General features: G+C 41.0%; 1 protein-coding gene across 4 annotated transcripts in view; it reads right to left on the bottom strand.

The window, feature by feature from the left end:
* LOC109935077 (cAMP-specific 3',5'-cyclic phosphodiesterase 7B-like) overlaps nucleotides 1-16,615 on the bottom strand; it is a 143,626-nt gene that overhangs the window by 112,787 nt on the left and 14,224 nt on the right. For all 4 annotated transcript variants that reach the window (XM_048597439.1, XM_048597438.1, XM_048597440.1 and 1 more), the window contains one exon: nucleotides 2,387-2,447. In XM_048597439.1, coding sequence (XP_048453396.1) covers nucleotides 2,387-2,447 — 61 coding nt within the window. The remainder of the gene's footprint in view (nucleotides 1-2,386; nucleotides 2,448-16,615) is intronic.

Below are 16,615 nucleotides of genomic sequence, written 5' to 3'. Positions count from 1 at the left end.
CCATTTCTAATCTATTCAATTAATGAATTTGGATGTTAAATGTTTTAAAGATGAATTTCTTAACTGTAGTGTTAGATGTAATAATGTTTCCTGATTGAAACCAATTGGCCAATCAAAGGACATGGTCCCATCGATTACCTATTTTCTTGTGATGTCAGACATGGGCTGTTACAGGAAGAAACAAGTTAAAGGGGCTGTCTGTGGGCAGTTTTTATCTCCCACTATTGCTGCCCTTCTTACTCAGGTCTTCATGAGGCTGCTGTCCCACTCTCTCTTGTTATTTGGGAAGGTGCTGACTCTACTCTCTCGCCTGCTTTTTACAAAGCTGCTGTCCCTGCTCTCTCTCACACTATTTCAGAAACACAGGCTCCTCCTTTCTCTTGCTCAGTCTGCTTCACAGTTATTCCAAGTGCTACACTATCTTCCCGGAACATCCAGGAAAACGGATGCTGTCACATTTACAGCTGCAGTTTCTAATTTACTTTGGAAAAGTTAGGTTCGAGTTAATGATGTGGCTGAAATTATACAAATTTTCACATGGGACCTAATGCCACAAACTATGCTGCTGCTTGATTTAAAGGTCCAAATATATAAGTTTCATCCTGCATTACTGTAGGGCTAACATTTCTTCTGTAATGAATGACCCATATTTGTGGTTCAATAATGAACATGGTACTATAAAGCCATCTTTTTAATTTTCTTTATTTATGAATAATGATACTTGCTATAGTTCTATTAGCATCAAGAAGACTGTAGTATCTTACCCAACATCTTATTTATGATAGTGGGCACAGTGAATAGTGATTGAATATTCCAGAATTTTTAGCTTTCATTCTTAGAATGTGAGCAATATGGACACAACAACGTTTTTTGATCATCACTAAGTTCCCTGAGCACATTAGAAGGCAACAACATGCTGGGAAACAGAACTAAATATCAAAATAGTGGGAAGTAGAGAGAATGACACAAGGAGTCTACAGATGCCAGACAGGTTACGTGGGTGGACAAAGACTTGGCAGACAGCATATAATGTGGGGAAATGTGTGGTTCTGTACTTTGGCAGGAAGAATAGAAGAGCTGAATATTATTTAAATGAAAAAAGTTACAGCACAGAGGAATTTGGGAGTCCTCATGTGTAAATTACAATATGTTAGCATTCAGGTTCAGCAGGGAGTCAAATGGTATATTGGTCTTCATTGCAAAAGGGAATGAAGTATAAAAATAGGGAAATCCTGCTAAAACTATACAAGGCACGAGTCAACCCATAGCTGGATTACTGGGAATAGTTTTGGGCCCCACATCTCAGGAAAGATATATTGGTACTGGAGGCTGTACAGAGAAGATTCACTAGGTAGATTGCCTAAAATGGAAGGGTTATGATGAGATGTTGAGAAGCTTTTACACATTGGAGCTTACAAGAATGAAAGGTGGCCTTATTGAACCATATAAAAGTTTTAGGTGGCTTGACAAGATAGATGTAGCGAAGTTGTTTCACCTTCTGGGGCAGTCCTCAATCAGCTAACATAATCTCAGAGCAAGGGCTTGCCCATTTAAGACAGAGATGAGGAGGAATTTCTTCACTCAGAGGGCAGTGAATCAGTGGAATTCTTTACTGCACGGGGATATAAAGGCTCACTTGTTAAGTATATTCAAGGCTGAAATAAAGAGATTTCTAATCCTTACAGGAATCAATGGTTATAGGGATAGGGCAGGAAAATGGAGTTTAAAATGATCAGATCAGCCATGATCTCATTTGAATGAGGAAGCAGACTTGATGGGCTGTGCTGCCTATTTTCGCTCCTATATCTTATAGTCTTACAGACTAAGACCAAAAAAAGCTGTCAGGATCACATCCCTGAAAGATATTAGTCAAATACTTGGGCTTTCATTATCAAAATTGAAATTCATGGTAAATTTCCTGGAGCCATTCTTAAAATGTATGGTTAATTTGGTTCCCAGAAACTCATGGTGAGCCCTGAATTTCTAACCTCATAGTCAAGACAAGAGTATCCTTACCGGACACAGACAAACAGGCATACTCTTTCCAAGAAAGATTATCAGATAGCAATCAAGAGCAGGAATTGTTGGCTACTTTGTCCATTCTATACGCAGGGCTGCAGTAACCAATAATGGACCACAACCCTGGAATAAGAACCAGAAGTAATTTCAATCCAGAGCGCACAATCCGTAAATCCTTAAACAAAGACACTGATGGCGAGGTAGCAAAAGCTTTATATATATATAAAAAATATATTATATACACACACATTATATATATATTATACATAGAATGTAGAATGAACAAAACATTACATAAAACAAGATAAAGCATTTGGAATTTTAAATTTTAAACTCTGCATATTGAGCTTGTAAATAAAAATCTTACCTAGCATGCGAACACATAGGGCATTCTGATCAGGACTGTCAAATGAGGTAGCTCCACACCTCTGAAAAGAAAGCAAAATCCTTTATTATTCTGTGAGGTATATATCATTAACCTAAGGACACAGTCCTTTTTATTTACAGAACACAAGGTTAATATTCTCAACATGATTCAAAATGAAGTCTAGCTATTAAAGCTTTTTTAAAAAAGAACCTAAAGGCTCTGTAGGCATAGGTGCCACTTAGTCACGTACTGAACTGAACTCAAGGTTTAGATTTCAGCACAGATTTCACGGTCCCAATATCAGCACCAAATGGGGTTTCCATGCCCAGATTTGCCATCAGTAGATCTAAAGGTGCAAATCTGAGTACCAAATCTAACAGTGCACCAGAAGAAAGTCAGTTAGCAAAAATGGTGAAAAGTCAGAATTAAAGGCTTATTATCAAAATGCACAGAGCATTTGTACCAAGAGAGCTGTATTAATGGCACTCATTGATATGAGTGAGTATTGTATGTTTGTTCTTTCATGGGATGTGGGCATTGCTAGCAAGGCCAGCATATGCTGCCTATCCCAGCTGCCCTTGAACTGAATGGCTTGCTTCGCCAATCTACAGGGCAAGTAGAAGTCAACCACATTATTGTGAGTCTGCTGTCACAAGTGGGCTAGGACAAGTGAGGATGGCAGATTTTCCTTGCCTAAACGACATTAGTGGAGCAGGTTGCTTTTTACAACAATTGATAACTGTTGTGTGGTTACCATTCGGCCCACTTTTCAAAAATTTCGTATTTACTGTTTGAATTGAAATGTTGCTAACAGCCAGAGATGATTCAAGCCTATGTCACCAGAGCATTAGTTTGGGTGTCTGGATTACAAGCTCCAAGCCCGTACCACTGTACCACTGCGTCCCATGAATTAACATGACAGCCATACAGAGACATGGTTGGAAGTGACTAAAGCTGACACCTGAGTATTGAAAGCTATATGACACTTCAGAAGGTAGCTCTGTTAATAAAGAGTGAGATCAGTACAATGGTGAGAAGTGATTTCGGTTTGAAGGATCAAAATGTAGAAACAGTTTGGGTAGAGTTAAGAAATAGGAAAGAAAAGAGGTCACTGGTTAGAATGGGTTATAACACCCATGATTGTAGCTACACTGTAGGATACAATTTAAATCAAGAAACATTGGTGAATTGTAAGAAAGATGCTGTAATAAATGTGGGCAATTTTTATTCTCATACAGATTGGACATATCAAATTAGCAACAAAACCAAATTAAAGGTTGGGAATTCTATGTCAATGACTTGGATGATGGGACAGACTGCATTGCAGCCAAATTTACTGATAATATATAACAGATATGAGAACAAGTTGCGAGAAGGCCACAAATGGTCTGTAGAGGAATATGTAAAGACTAAGTGAGTTGGGCAAAAATTAGCAGTTAGAGCATAATGTGAGAAAATGTGAGATTTTCCACTTTGGTGGGATGAACAGAAACAATATATTATTCAAATATGAAGAGACTGCTGAATGCCTGCAGGATCTGGGTATTTTTGTGCAGATATTAATTCAGAAGATTAACAGATTGTTCATTTTTCTTGCATGGATGATACAGAATAAAAGTAAAGCAGTGCTGTTTCAACTGTACAGGTTATCAGTAAGACTACACCTGGAATACTGTGTATGGTTTTGGTCTCCTTATTTAAGGAGGATATAATTGCATTAGGAGAGTTCAGAGAATGTTCATTCTGCTGATTTCTGGGACAAATAAATTCTCATGTGGACAGGCTCAGCAGGTTGTAACTATACTTATTGGAGTTTGGAAGAATGAGAGTTGACCTTCCTGAAACATAAGGGAGGACTTGGCAGGTAAAATACTGAATGGGTGCTTCCTTTCATTTTGGGGACTCCAGAACCGAGATCCAGTTCCAAAATAAGCGAACTCCCATTTAATACAGAAATGAGGAATTTCTTTTCTCAGATTGTTGTTAGTCTTGAGAATTCTCAGGAAGCAATGGAGGCCAGATCATGGAATATAGGATGAGCAGATTTTTAAACAAAAAGGGAGTTAAGGGCTATTGGTTACAGTCAGGAAACTGGAACAAATGTCACAATTTGATCAGCCATGATCTTACTGGATGACAGAGAGGCTTGATGGGCTGAATAGCCTACTCCTGCTCTTATTTCTTATGAAGCTGAAACAGATTGATCATATTGTGAGAATTACTGGTAAGAGGATCACACAACCACATCGTGTCATCAGTGGCTCAGTTGATAGCAATTTTCTTAAGCTGCAGTTTTGTGGGATTAAGCCTATCCGAGGACTTCAGCAAAACAATCTTGGCTGATGCTCCAGCACTGTACGGAGTTATTGCACATTAGTGGATTTCAGGTGAGACACAAAACCCAGGCACTGTGTACTACATTAAAGAGGAGGAGTTGTACCTAATACTGATTTCTCAATCAACATCACAAAAACAAATCCTATCATCAACACATATCTGTTCATGGGAGTTTGCTATGTGTATATTAACTGTCACAATTCCTATAGTACAACAGCAACCACAAGTTAAAAGTAATTCACTGGTTGTAAATTGGCACTCTGAGGCATCTGGTATTCATGAAAGTCACTATGTAAATGTAAGTGCAAGAGGGGTTCAAGCACCAGAATAGCAAAGACTTATTTGAATCATATAGAACTTTAGTTAGACTGCATCATGAGTATTGTGTGCAGTTTTATTCCCTTTACTTTAGCAAGGATATTATTGCCATTGACAGTGTGCAATGAATGTTCATCAGAAATTTTCCCAGGATGAAAGGATTATCCTAGGAAGATTGGGAAAACTGGCCTGCATTTGCTAAAGTTTAGAAGAATGAGAGGTGATCTTCTTTACACTCACAAGATAACTAAAGGGACAGACAGGATAGATACAGATAATATGCATCCCTTGGCTGGGGAGTCTAGAATCAGGACACAATTTTAAAATAAGGGAGAATTCACACGACTGCGGAGAATTTTTCTTTTACTTAGAAGATTGTGAACCTTTGGAATTTTCTGCCCTTTAAGGCCGTGGAAGCTCAGTTATTGAGTATGTTTAAAGTAGAGATGAACAGATTTCTACGGGAAAAGGCACTAAACATTTATGATATTGAATGGTGAGGCAGACTCAATGGGCTAAATTCTTTGCTCCTATTCCTATCATTGAACAATTCAAAGGTGAGTTTGGATACTAATTTCTTGCTTTTACAGGCAAAGTAAAGTGAACAGTAGCGGAACCTCAGACCCTAGACCAGAGGATGATCTAAAGACATGGAAGGAAGGGAGGAAGGAAGGGAGACAGGAAAAAAGCAGGAAATAGATAGAATTGAATGTACATAATTGAAGGAAGAATCCTAGGAAGAGGCAATGGTAGCATCTCTAACCAAGGGAGCGGGTAATATCATTTTGTTTATTCTTGTATGTGATTGTTGAAATAACTGCATTTACATTACTTATTCCATATTAAGAAAATCACAACGTGGCCAATATGGAGTCTTTTGCAGCTTTATGTATGCTAAATATACACGAAGCAGTTTTTTAAAAAAATGATTGCAGTTCAGATTCTTGTACTAATCCTATTATACAATGACATTTCTGCCATTTTCAGGCGAGGAGCAAATAATTCAGACTTAAACAAGACTGTGCAATTGACTTGCTTTGCGTATGACCTTTTCTAAATTTGAATGGGCTGACATTCAACATCCAGGAAATTCTAGTCATTCTCTTCCAGGATATCATCTCAATTAAATCAAGAGATGGCTGAGAGTTTAATTAAAGGGAAGAACCTTTTGGCCTGAAACTCCTTAAAAAGGCAACAAGCAAAACTATCTGAAATGTTGAAGAACCAATATGAAGTCCTTTCACAGTAACAACAAATGTTGAGTTTCTCTTGGGTTTCGCACATCTAAATTACAGCAGTATGCTGTGGCACAAAGGGAGCAGAATGACTTACAGGTTCCCCTCCAAGCCTTACACCATCCTGGCTTGGAAGTATTTCACCCTTCACTGTTATTAGGTCAAATTCTGGGACTCCCTTCCGATCTGCCCTGTGGTGTGACACGCGCACACACACACACACACGCAGTTCAAGAAAGCAGCTCTCTACTACCTTCCAAGCAATTTGAACTGGACAATAAGTGTTGGATTAGTCAGCAATGCCCACATCAATGAACAAAGAGAAAAACATACTATGGGGTATACACAGCACTTTTTTTCCTTCATCTTCCCTTCTTTCATTAAATTGACAACAGTCATTCCCCCACCACACATTCTGTAATCATTGTAACAAGGTCAGCCAGAGGGACCTCAAATAACATGAGTCTCCTAATTGATTTGATTTAATGTTATTTGATTTATTATTGTCACGTGTACTGAGGTACAGTGAAAAGTGGCGTCTTATGCGCTTTACAGATAGATCGTAGTATCCAAGAGCATCAAGGTAACAGAACGGGATGCAGGATACAAAGTTACAACTGTTAAGAAGGTGCAGAAAGAGATCAACATTAACATTAAAGAGGTCCATTCAAAAGTCTGATTACAGCAGGGATTCGGGCTGTTAATCTGGTCCAATCAGGGAGCCCTGGCTGATAGATAAAAGCAGCAGTGTCAGACATCCTGTTCATTCTGAAAGCTGGCTCTGAGGAAGCTGGATCAGGGTCAAGGGCTCTCCACGTGTAAATAAAGGGTGACTTGGTTACAGGATACAGGCCTCTGTAGAATTATTTCAGTGATGACGAGAAAAAAGCATGATCCTGAAGAAATTCGCTCACAACAGCCGTCTCTGAATTGCATTAAGCATTTCTGGCATCATGCTGTCATTAGGAAAGCTTGACTCGCTTGATCCTGCTGCCAAAAACTGGGCCAGTATGTGGAAAGAATGCATTATTTTTTCTGGGCAAATGACATTGGAGCAAATGAGAAGCAACAAGGAATTCCCTTGGCAGCTTGTGGGCACACAGCTTTTTTTGGTCATTAGGAACCTAGCTTCCCTGAGACATCAGACACTAAAGCCTTTCAAGAATTGACAGATTTGGTTAAGGAATATTATAACTCCAAGCTTCCTCTAATTCTGAGATGATATTGGTTTTACTCAGCAATTTGAGAACCAAGTGAATCCATATTAGGATTTTTGATTCGGTTAAGATGACTGGCAGAGGCACATGACTTTGGTTTAATCCTTAATGACATGCTGAGAGAAAGTTTGGTATGTGGAATTAATGATTTAGCCATGCAAAAGCGCCTACTGGACGTTAAACAGGTGCTACAACTGGCTTTATCATTGGAAAATGCAGCAAGAAGAGTAAATGCATTGCAAGACATTCCAATGGAAATGGACACCCTCGCCAGGCCGAATGAGCTTGGAGAACACCACTTGAGGGAAAGCAATTGCATAGCCTGACTCAGGGCATATTCTGAACAAAAGGACTTTAGGTCAGTCCACCGCAAAACCTGCTAAAACAAAGTCATCCTCTTGGCCAAACAGTTAAATATTTATCAGGGTCCAGACCAACAAGCCATTGCAGCAGCTGCCAGTATGCGGTCTCGAGACAGCAAAAGAGGCCCACTGGACCTAAATTGAATAAGATAACTCATAGGCTGGTATCCAGGAGAGTGCACACCCTGAAAATTCCACCTATATATGATTTGGAACAGTTAAATAGCTAAGCAACGTGCAAACCAGAATCAATCAAAATAAACGTCTGGTTGAACAGTGACCCGGTTCGAATGGACACCAACACCGGCGCGGACATTTCAGTCTTCACAGAACCAGTCTTTCACAAAATCTGTTCTGGACTCCAACCCTTAGGTTTGCACAAGATTGAGAATCTATAATGGGGAACTTTTATAGATTAAGGGCACAACTTCGGTTCCAGTGTCTTATGAAAAGCAGCTGGTTCAGTTACTGGTCATTGTAGTAAAAGGCTCAGGCCAAAGCTTGATTGGGGCGAAATTAGTTGAGAAAGATTCACCCGGATTGGCTCAACATTTTTCACTTGGAAAGTGGCTGCCTGAGAATAGTCCTAATTAAATATCTGGAAACTTTTCAGAAAGGTCTAGGGGTCATCAAAGGAGCCAAGAAAACCTTGCATATTGACCAGGAAGCAATTCCACAATTCTGCAAGGCCCACCCAGTGACACTTGCCTTACGGGCTAAAGTAGAGGTGGAAATCAGAAGGCTAGAAAGGGAAGGAATCATCAAACCAGTGCAGTTTGCAGAATGGGCAGCACCGGTTGTACCAATTGTGAAGCCCAAGAGGATCGGTTTGCTTTTGTGGGGGGTTTTAATAAATGGTAAACTGCTTTTTTCAGCTGAATAAATACTCAATCTCTCGCATAGAGGATTTATACGCACAGCTGGCAGGAGGGTTGTCCTTCACAAACCTGGACATGAGTCATGACGAATTGAAATTGTGATGAAATGAGAATTCCCAGAAGTATGCTACAATTAACACCCATAACGATATGTACCAATAAAGGAGACTGCCATTTGAGGTGTTGTCAGCTTGTGCAATTTTTCATCAGACAATGGAGAACATTTTACAAGGGCTACCCCAGGTTGCCATTTATTTAGATGATGTACTAATAACAGAGAGACCAATAAGGAGAACTTAGAGAACATGGTCCTTAGACATTTCTCTTGGGCAGGCATTCACCTCAGAAGGAAAACATGTGTGTTCCAGGCACCCCAAGTGATTTGAGCTATCGAGTTGACAAGACCGGATCACCCCTGTTGGAAGATAAATTGAGGGAGATCAAAGGTGCCCCAACTCCCAAGTCAGTACCAGAGCTTAGGTCTATCCTTGTATTGGTGAATTATTATGGAAGGTTCATACATAACCTGGCCTCCACCCTGGCATCTTTGCTTCAACTCTTAGAAAAGGGTCAGCCTTGGAAATGGTCGTGTAGCCAAGCCATAGCTATCATCCTTCAAGGTGTTGGCACACTATGATCTGGTATTGACATGCAATGCCTCCCCCTGTGGCATCAGGGCAGCATTAGCTCATAGGAGGCCAATGGAGAGGAACACCCAACAGCGTATGCATCCAGGACTTTGACTAATGTACAGGGTAAAAACTTCAGAGAGAGAAGGAAGGTTTTGAGTCAGGAAGTTCCACCGATACCTTTACGGATGTAAATTTGTAATAATAACGGACGGCAAAGCCCTGCTAGGTCTACTTAAAGAGGACAGGGTAGTGTCGCCCATAGCTTCAGGCCGAAGTCAGCAGTGGGCTCTAATACTAAGTGCGTATAATTACAAGTTGGAACACCATCCGGGAGGCAACGTAGCAAATGCAGATGCATTGAACTGCCTCCCGCTGGCAGATACACCATCCCTGGTACTGCCACTGGAAGAGTCTGTAACAGAAGACACACTTCCAGTCACAGCTGAAAATATCAGACTTTGGTGGCAGACGGATCTGTCCTGGCAAAACTGAAACACCTCGTGGTGATGGGGGAGACCAAAGGGCCATCGCTACCAGAATTGAAACCTTTTCGCATCCAGAGAGACCAGATCACAGTAGAGGACACCACATTACTTTGCGGAGCAAGAGAGATTGTCCCAAGTAAAGGTCACCACGAAATACAGGCTGAACTCCACCAGGGTCATCCAGTGGTTTCCAAAATGAAGATGTCGACGGGAAGTTATGTCTGCGGTCAGGATTGGATACAGACATTTGTGCGTTGGCGGGGCAGCACCCAGAGTGTCAACAAGAACAAAATTTACTACCAGCAGCTCCTCCACATTTGTGGGAATGGCTGGGTAAACCCTGGACTCCGTAACACATCAACTCTGCAGGTCCTTTCATGGCTCAATGTTTTTAGTCATTGTGCACTCCCACTCAAAGTGACTGGAGGTGCATGGAGTTCATTTGTCAAACACAGGGACGATGATAGGAAAACTGTGTGCATCTTCTACAATACACAGACCTCCTGAAGTGTTGGTCACACATAACAGGCCACCATTTACCTGCAGTGAATGTGAGCATCTCCTAAAGTCAAATGGTATTCAACATATGAGGACTGCTCTATACCATCCATTAACCAATGGTCTGGCAGAAACAGCAGTCCAAACTTTGAAGGCAAGCTTAAAAGAAACAGCCTACAGTTTCACCAGAAGCCAAACTGTCCCGGCTCCTATTTGATTCTAGGACCATCCGTCATTCAACTACTGGGGTAGCTCCAGCAGAATCGCGAATGGGAGAAGCCTCTGCGTAAATCTGATCTTCCAGGACCTGGTGGAGAGGGGATGAAACGGCATCAGGAACACCGATGCAGGACACAAGACTCCCCTAAGCGAGAGAGACAGTTTCCTTCAGGGGACAAAGTTTGATGTAGAAACCATGGGAATGGCCCTGCATGGGTAAGAGGCATGGCTGACGTGAGGTCAAGTCCAGTCGCGTATAAGATTTTGGTAGGTGTGACGGTCCCAAACAAGCACATTGACCATATGAAAACTGAAAACTCGCAAAAGGTGCGGGAGCAAAATGTGCCTGTGAGTTATCCCTCTCCATCAAGCGTTGACGATACTTCGGAATTTGAGATGAACATGGTGGATGTCGCTGCCTCAACGCCTTCGCTGCCTGAAGAAGAGAATGAATTTCTTCCGAGATGCTCCGGGCGTGAGATCAAGCTACTGTGCGTTATACAGCGAGCGTATCAGAGGTAGAGTTGGAGGAACCTGACCCAGTGCTAAAACACGCCAGGAGGAGCAAAAAAAAACCTGGCATACGTCCTCAGACTCAGAGGAGGAGGGATATAATGATTGTAATGAGGTCAGCCGGGTGGACCTCATAGAAAATGATCTCCTGGCTGGGGCTGTTAATCTGGTCCAATCAGGGAGCCCTGGCTGACAGATACAAACAGGAGTGTCAGACCATCCTATTCACTCTGAGAGCTGGCTCTGCGGGAGCTGGATCAGTGTCAAGGACACCCCACGTGTAAATAACGGCTGACTTGGTGACGAGAAACTGGCCTCTGTAGAGTTATTTCACATTCCTTCTGATATTCCTTTCTACTGCTCAATAGAGGTTGATTAGCTCAGTCAGCTGGATGGCTGCTTATAGTGTGGAGTAATATCAACAGTATGAGTTCAATTCCAACACAGGCTGAGGTTACCAGAAAAGACTCTCCTTCTTAATCCCTCCCCTTGCCTGAGATTAAGCAACCACCAGTTGCCTCTCTCTAATGGGAGGTCATCCCTATGGTCCTGTAGGACTATGGCAACTTGACATTTACTGTACTCTCAAAACGTAAGAGGATGGCCACTGAGTCGCAGCAGAATTGTGACCCATCCTATTTTCTGGTGCTTTATTCAAACTGCTGCTGAGATTCTGCCTTAACTGTGATTACAATTTTAACTTGGAGATTTTAACCACACCTGTCTCAGAGTTTCATATTTCACAGATTAAGATAAATACATTTTGCGGAGGATTTTTGGGGATGCCAAGTGCAAGTAACGTAGGAGGCATATCCAGTGGCAAGCAATGGCCATTTCGAACAAGAGAAAATCTTGATATTCAATGCTTTTACCATCGCTAAACACACCACTATCAACATGCTGGGGGTTACCATTGACCAGAAACTGAACTGGACTAGCCATGTAAATACCGTAGCTGCAACGGCAGATCAGAGGCTAGAACCTCTCAATGACTGACTCACCTCCCGACTCTCCAAAGCCTGTCCACCAACTACAAGTCATAAGTCAGAAGTATGCCGGAATACTCCCCACTTGCCTGGATGAGTGCAACTCCAACAACACTCAAGAAGCTTGACACCATCCAGGACCAAGCAGCCTGTTTGATTGGCACCACATCCACAAGCATTCACTCTCTTCATTGCCAACACAAATAGCAGCAGTGTGCACTATTTAAAAGGCGCCCTGCAGATATTCACCAAGGCACCTTAGGCAGCACCTTCTAAATGCACAACAACTATTACCAATAAGGCCAAGGACAGCAGATACAGGGGAAACCCACTACCTGCAAATTCCCCTCCAATCCATTCAACATCCAGAATTGGAAATATCTCGTTGTTCCTTCTGCTTTGCTGGATCAAAATCCTACAACTCTCTCCCTAACGGGTTGGGGTTTGGGTTTTGGAGAGCAGCTGCATAGGAAGTGGATTTTTCCTGATGCATGAAGGGTTTGCCCCACTGAAGTACGTACCCATCCTTTCCTTCCTACACACTCTTTAAATGCTCCTTTTTAAAACAAAAATGGCCTACCATTCAGAGGGTGAGCAGCATTTTATCCAGGTTGACTGAATTGGTAACAAACTCAATTGACCCTTAATGATATATATGGCACACCACTTTTCTTTAAAAATTCATTTGTGGGACGGGGATGTCACTGGCTGGCCAGATTAATTACACATCCCTAGTTGCCCTTGAGAAGGTGGCGGTGAGCTGCCTTCTTAAATTGCTGCAGTCCACCTGCTGTGGGTTAACCCACATTGCCCTTAGGGAGGGAATTCCAGGATTTTGACCCAGCAACAGTGAAGGAACGGCTCTGTATTTCCAAGTCAGATTGGTGAGTGGCTTGGAGAGGAACATAAAGGTGGCATGTTCTCATGTATCTGGTGCCCTTGTCCTTCTAGATGGAAGGTTTGTGGGTTTGAAAGGTGCTATCTAAGGATCTTTGGCGAATTCCTGCATTGCATCTTGTAGATAGTATACACTGCTGCTCCTCAGCATCAGTGGTGGAGGGAGTGAATGTTTGTTGATGTAGTGCCAATCAAGTGGGCTGCTTTGTCCTGGACGGTGTCAAGCTTCATGAGTGTTGTTGGGGCTGCACTCACCCAGGCAAGTGGGGAGTCTTCCATCACACTCCTGACTTTTGCCTTGTAGATGGTGGGCAGGCTTTAGGGAGTCAGTTGGTGGTGGCCTAGGCACCCACCCTATTATTTTGTGTGCCATAGAAGGAATGGTTATATAGACGATGTGCAACGAGGTGGTAGATTTTGCAAATGGTACCCCCACACATCTGCTATCCTTGTCCTTCTAGGTGGTAAAGGGTTTGGTTTTGTCAAAAAAGCCTTGACAAATCTAAATGGAGTCTCCCAGTAAATTCCATAAACAACACAGCCAGGATAATTCAGGGCCACAGCTTCCAGTCCATAATATCTAACCAGCATTACTTTCCATTCAGCATCATTATAACACTGACAATAAACTTTATTTGTTTTAAATGGTTTATGCCTGAATTGAAATTTCAAACAGAAAATCCAGACTATTAAACCAAACAAATCTATTTGTTATCATAATTGTAAGTTTAATGAGGTAGTACCACTACATCAAAGCAAACAGCTGTCACTGGTTACCAACAACCATTATTTAACCAGCCCAAAGGCAGGAAGAGAGCTCAACCCTTACAATGACTCTTTTTCCACAGCTAATGAGGATAGTTCATGGCCAGAATCTGAAAAAAATTATAATTAGAAGCCTTTCAACAGTTGCACAATTGCTTATCAGTTGCTATTGCTAATGTAGCATATCCACCCTACTCCACGAATGAGGCCAGTTCCATAACACAGGGGAGCGGGACAATAACAAACCAATTCTACACAGAAGTTATTCTGTACAGTGTCAATGTGACAAAGCTGGAGTTCAACACTTTGGCTGCGTGCCAGCCTCATCACATTTACAATGTACAGAACATCAGCATCAAAGAATGACAGGCAAAACTTTAATTCACTCCACTCAGTTTTAGATTTTAGCTGCTGAAGGACTAGGCATTGAAATAATGATAGAACACTAAAAGCATGCAATGTCAAAAGAATCTTCTGGTAGTTTCCTGGTGATAGTAAAAGATGAGGTAGCCCCAATTTTACCCAAACCCTTCCTACAATTAAGATTAGATGAGATTTATATCTTACACGGTTTTGTGCTCCAATAGCCTCATTAATGTGAATAAACATCAGCCAAAATATTCCATGAGCGCCCAAAAGAGGCATAAAATGGGAGCAGCAAGTAGCATGGATGTCCGATAACATGGACAAGAAGCCAAAAAAAAATTAATGTTTGTGTCTCATTTCTGCATGAGGGAAAAGCTGTCAGCTACTCATGCTGGTTAGTGGCAGCTCACCCACTAGATAGTGAGAATTTACGAAGTACTGATACTGATTAAATGGAACCTCCGACTTTTGAGGATAGATACACATAGTCTCTACTGCCTATCTTAATTTCAAACTTGGAACAGAGCAGATCCACACTGAATCCTGCAGGGCTCCTTGATTCTCCTCATTCACTTTTCCACCTGGGTCCATTGCACGACAAACCCAAGGGGGCAAAGAAGGGGAGGATAACATTTATGAAGATAAACTGTTGACGCTTACTCTTGCAAACATCAGCTAAAAATCAACACTTCGAATGCTTTAGTTAGAGGGATCTCTGTTCAATGAACCGTAGCTGACTACATGTCACTGTGATATATGCAAAAACATTTCATTATCAAAGATTTATTTATTTAAAATGCAACTTCTGCTGCTTTCAAGGGTCAAATTGAGATAAGTTTTACAAATAATAATTCCAAATATAAAACACAAAAAATAATGGAAATATATGAAACAATATATTGATCTTTAGATTCAGGCTTTTACGTTACTAGGTTTCAAACTTCAATAATTATTAGAGTTTGTTCATTGTGCAAATGAGTTATGCAAAATCTGAAGGTCTATGCTGCTTGTGTGCTCAGCAGCCACATATGCAGGGAATTTCATCAGCTGGAGGTACCTGAACTTTATCTTTTGGAGACTGAATTGGAGCCAGCATCACTGTGGTGCAACTATGAGGTTCAGTGTTTCGTCGATGGAATGGTTATATATGTCATCATGTCTGCAGCTTAATAGTGAGAGCAATAGTTCAAATGACAAGTGTAGTGACAGCTAAATTTATTTTCTAGAAATAAACAGCAGTGAGTTTAATTTTTCTCAAGTTTTAAACATCTTGAAGTCTTTAACACATTTTTTCTGACCTGTGGTTGGCTGGCTGTAGTCAGCACCTGGTAAAACTCAATTCATCAACTATCTATAGGGATTTCATTATTTTCTAATTTTACAGATGTTAGGAATTTAATTTCCATCCTTAAACTACATATATTGTGTGTTTTATTTGCCATGACATGCTAAACAATTGAAAATACTACAATAATGTCATGGAGACCTCGAGTATGCATGTAAGAGACCATTTTAAATTACTGGGCTTGGTATAATATAGCTACAATCTCAATTCTTAGCAACTTCCCTGCTTCAGGTGTCTAGGCTTTTCTTCTGTTGGCATGATAACCAGGGTCAGTTTCTTTGAAACGAGAGAATTTTATTTCACATGTTGCATATCCTTATGGTATCCCAAGAGATTTCGCAGAAAACTGATTACTTTTGAATTCACTTGAATTTTATATTCACTGTAATTTTATATTCAAATAAGCATGCAGCATTTTTTGTATTTCCAACATTTTCAACTCATATGATTATTTTTAGAGGGAAAAGCATACCAAAGAATGGATGAAAGAACATAACCTAGTGAAATCACTGGAATTAAATGTTAATAAAGACAATCAGTGCTCACTAACATCAACAGCGCTCTGCCCAAAATTCAGAGACTAATTACCAATGAAAATCATGCCTTCAATTCCAGTTGCAAACCTCTTTTGCAATTTTCAATACAAATGGACAAGGCATGCATACTTTGCTCTGTCTCTGGATTAAACCCTTTAAAAGACATTCGGTCAAACAACATGCTGTGGCATTCCTCCGATATGTCATTGTTTGTAAGATTCACACATTACAGTGGTGACAACACCTATTGACATAACTTCACATTCAGCTAGGCTACAACAGAATAAAGAACAGATAAGGCTTCCAGGGGTGATACTATATTTGTCCAAACCAGTCAGTCTACTTTATGGCTCAAGAGGTGGTCAAAGAAGAAGGTCAGAGGAGCACATCAGGCAGCCAGTATATAATGATATGCAATTAACAGTTGCAAAGTTATCTAGTGACCAAGCACCAGGAATTACCTGGGGCCTTATGCATCCCATGAGGGTTCACTTGACAGTCAGAGGTCTTTCACCAAACTTAGTACTCAAGGGAGAGCCTCACTTAAAAGACACAATGGATTATATATGATAGAATACAAACCATACACCATCACCAAATATTTGTTGCATTTATACAATTCACAGGGAAATGAAATGGT

The sequence above is a fragment of the Rhincodon typus genome, chromosome 5 (genome assembly GCF_021869965.1).
Source record: "Rhincodon typus isolate 14 chromosome 5, sRhiTyp1.1, whole genome shotgun sequence".
Lineage (NCBI taxonomy): Eukaryota > Metazoa > Chordata > Chondrichthyes > Orectolobiformes > Rhincodontidae > Rhincodon > Rhincodon typus.
The sequence above is the reverse complement of the archived record's forward strand: the minus strand, read 5'-3'. Positions and strand labels throughout refer to the sequence as shown.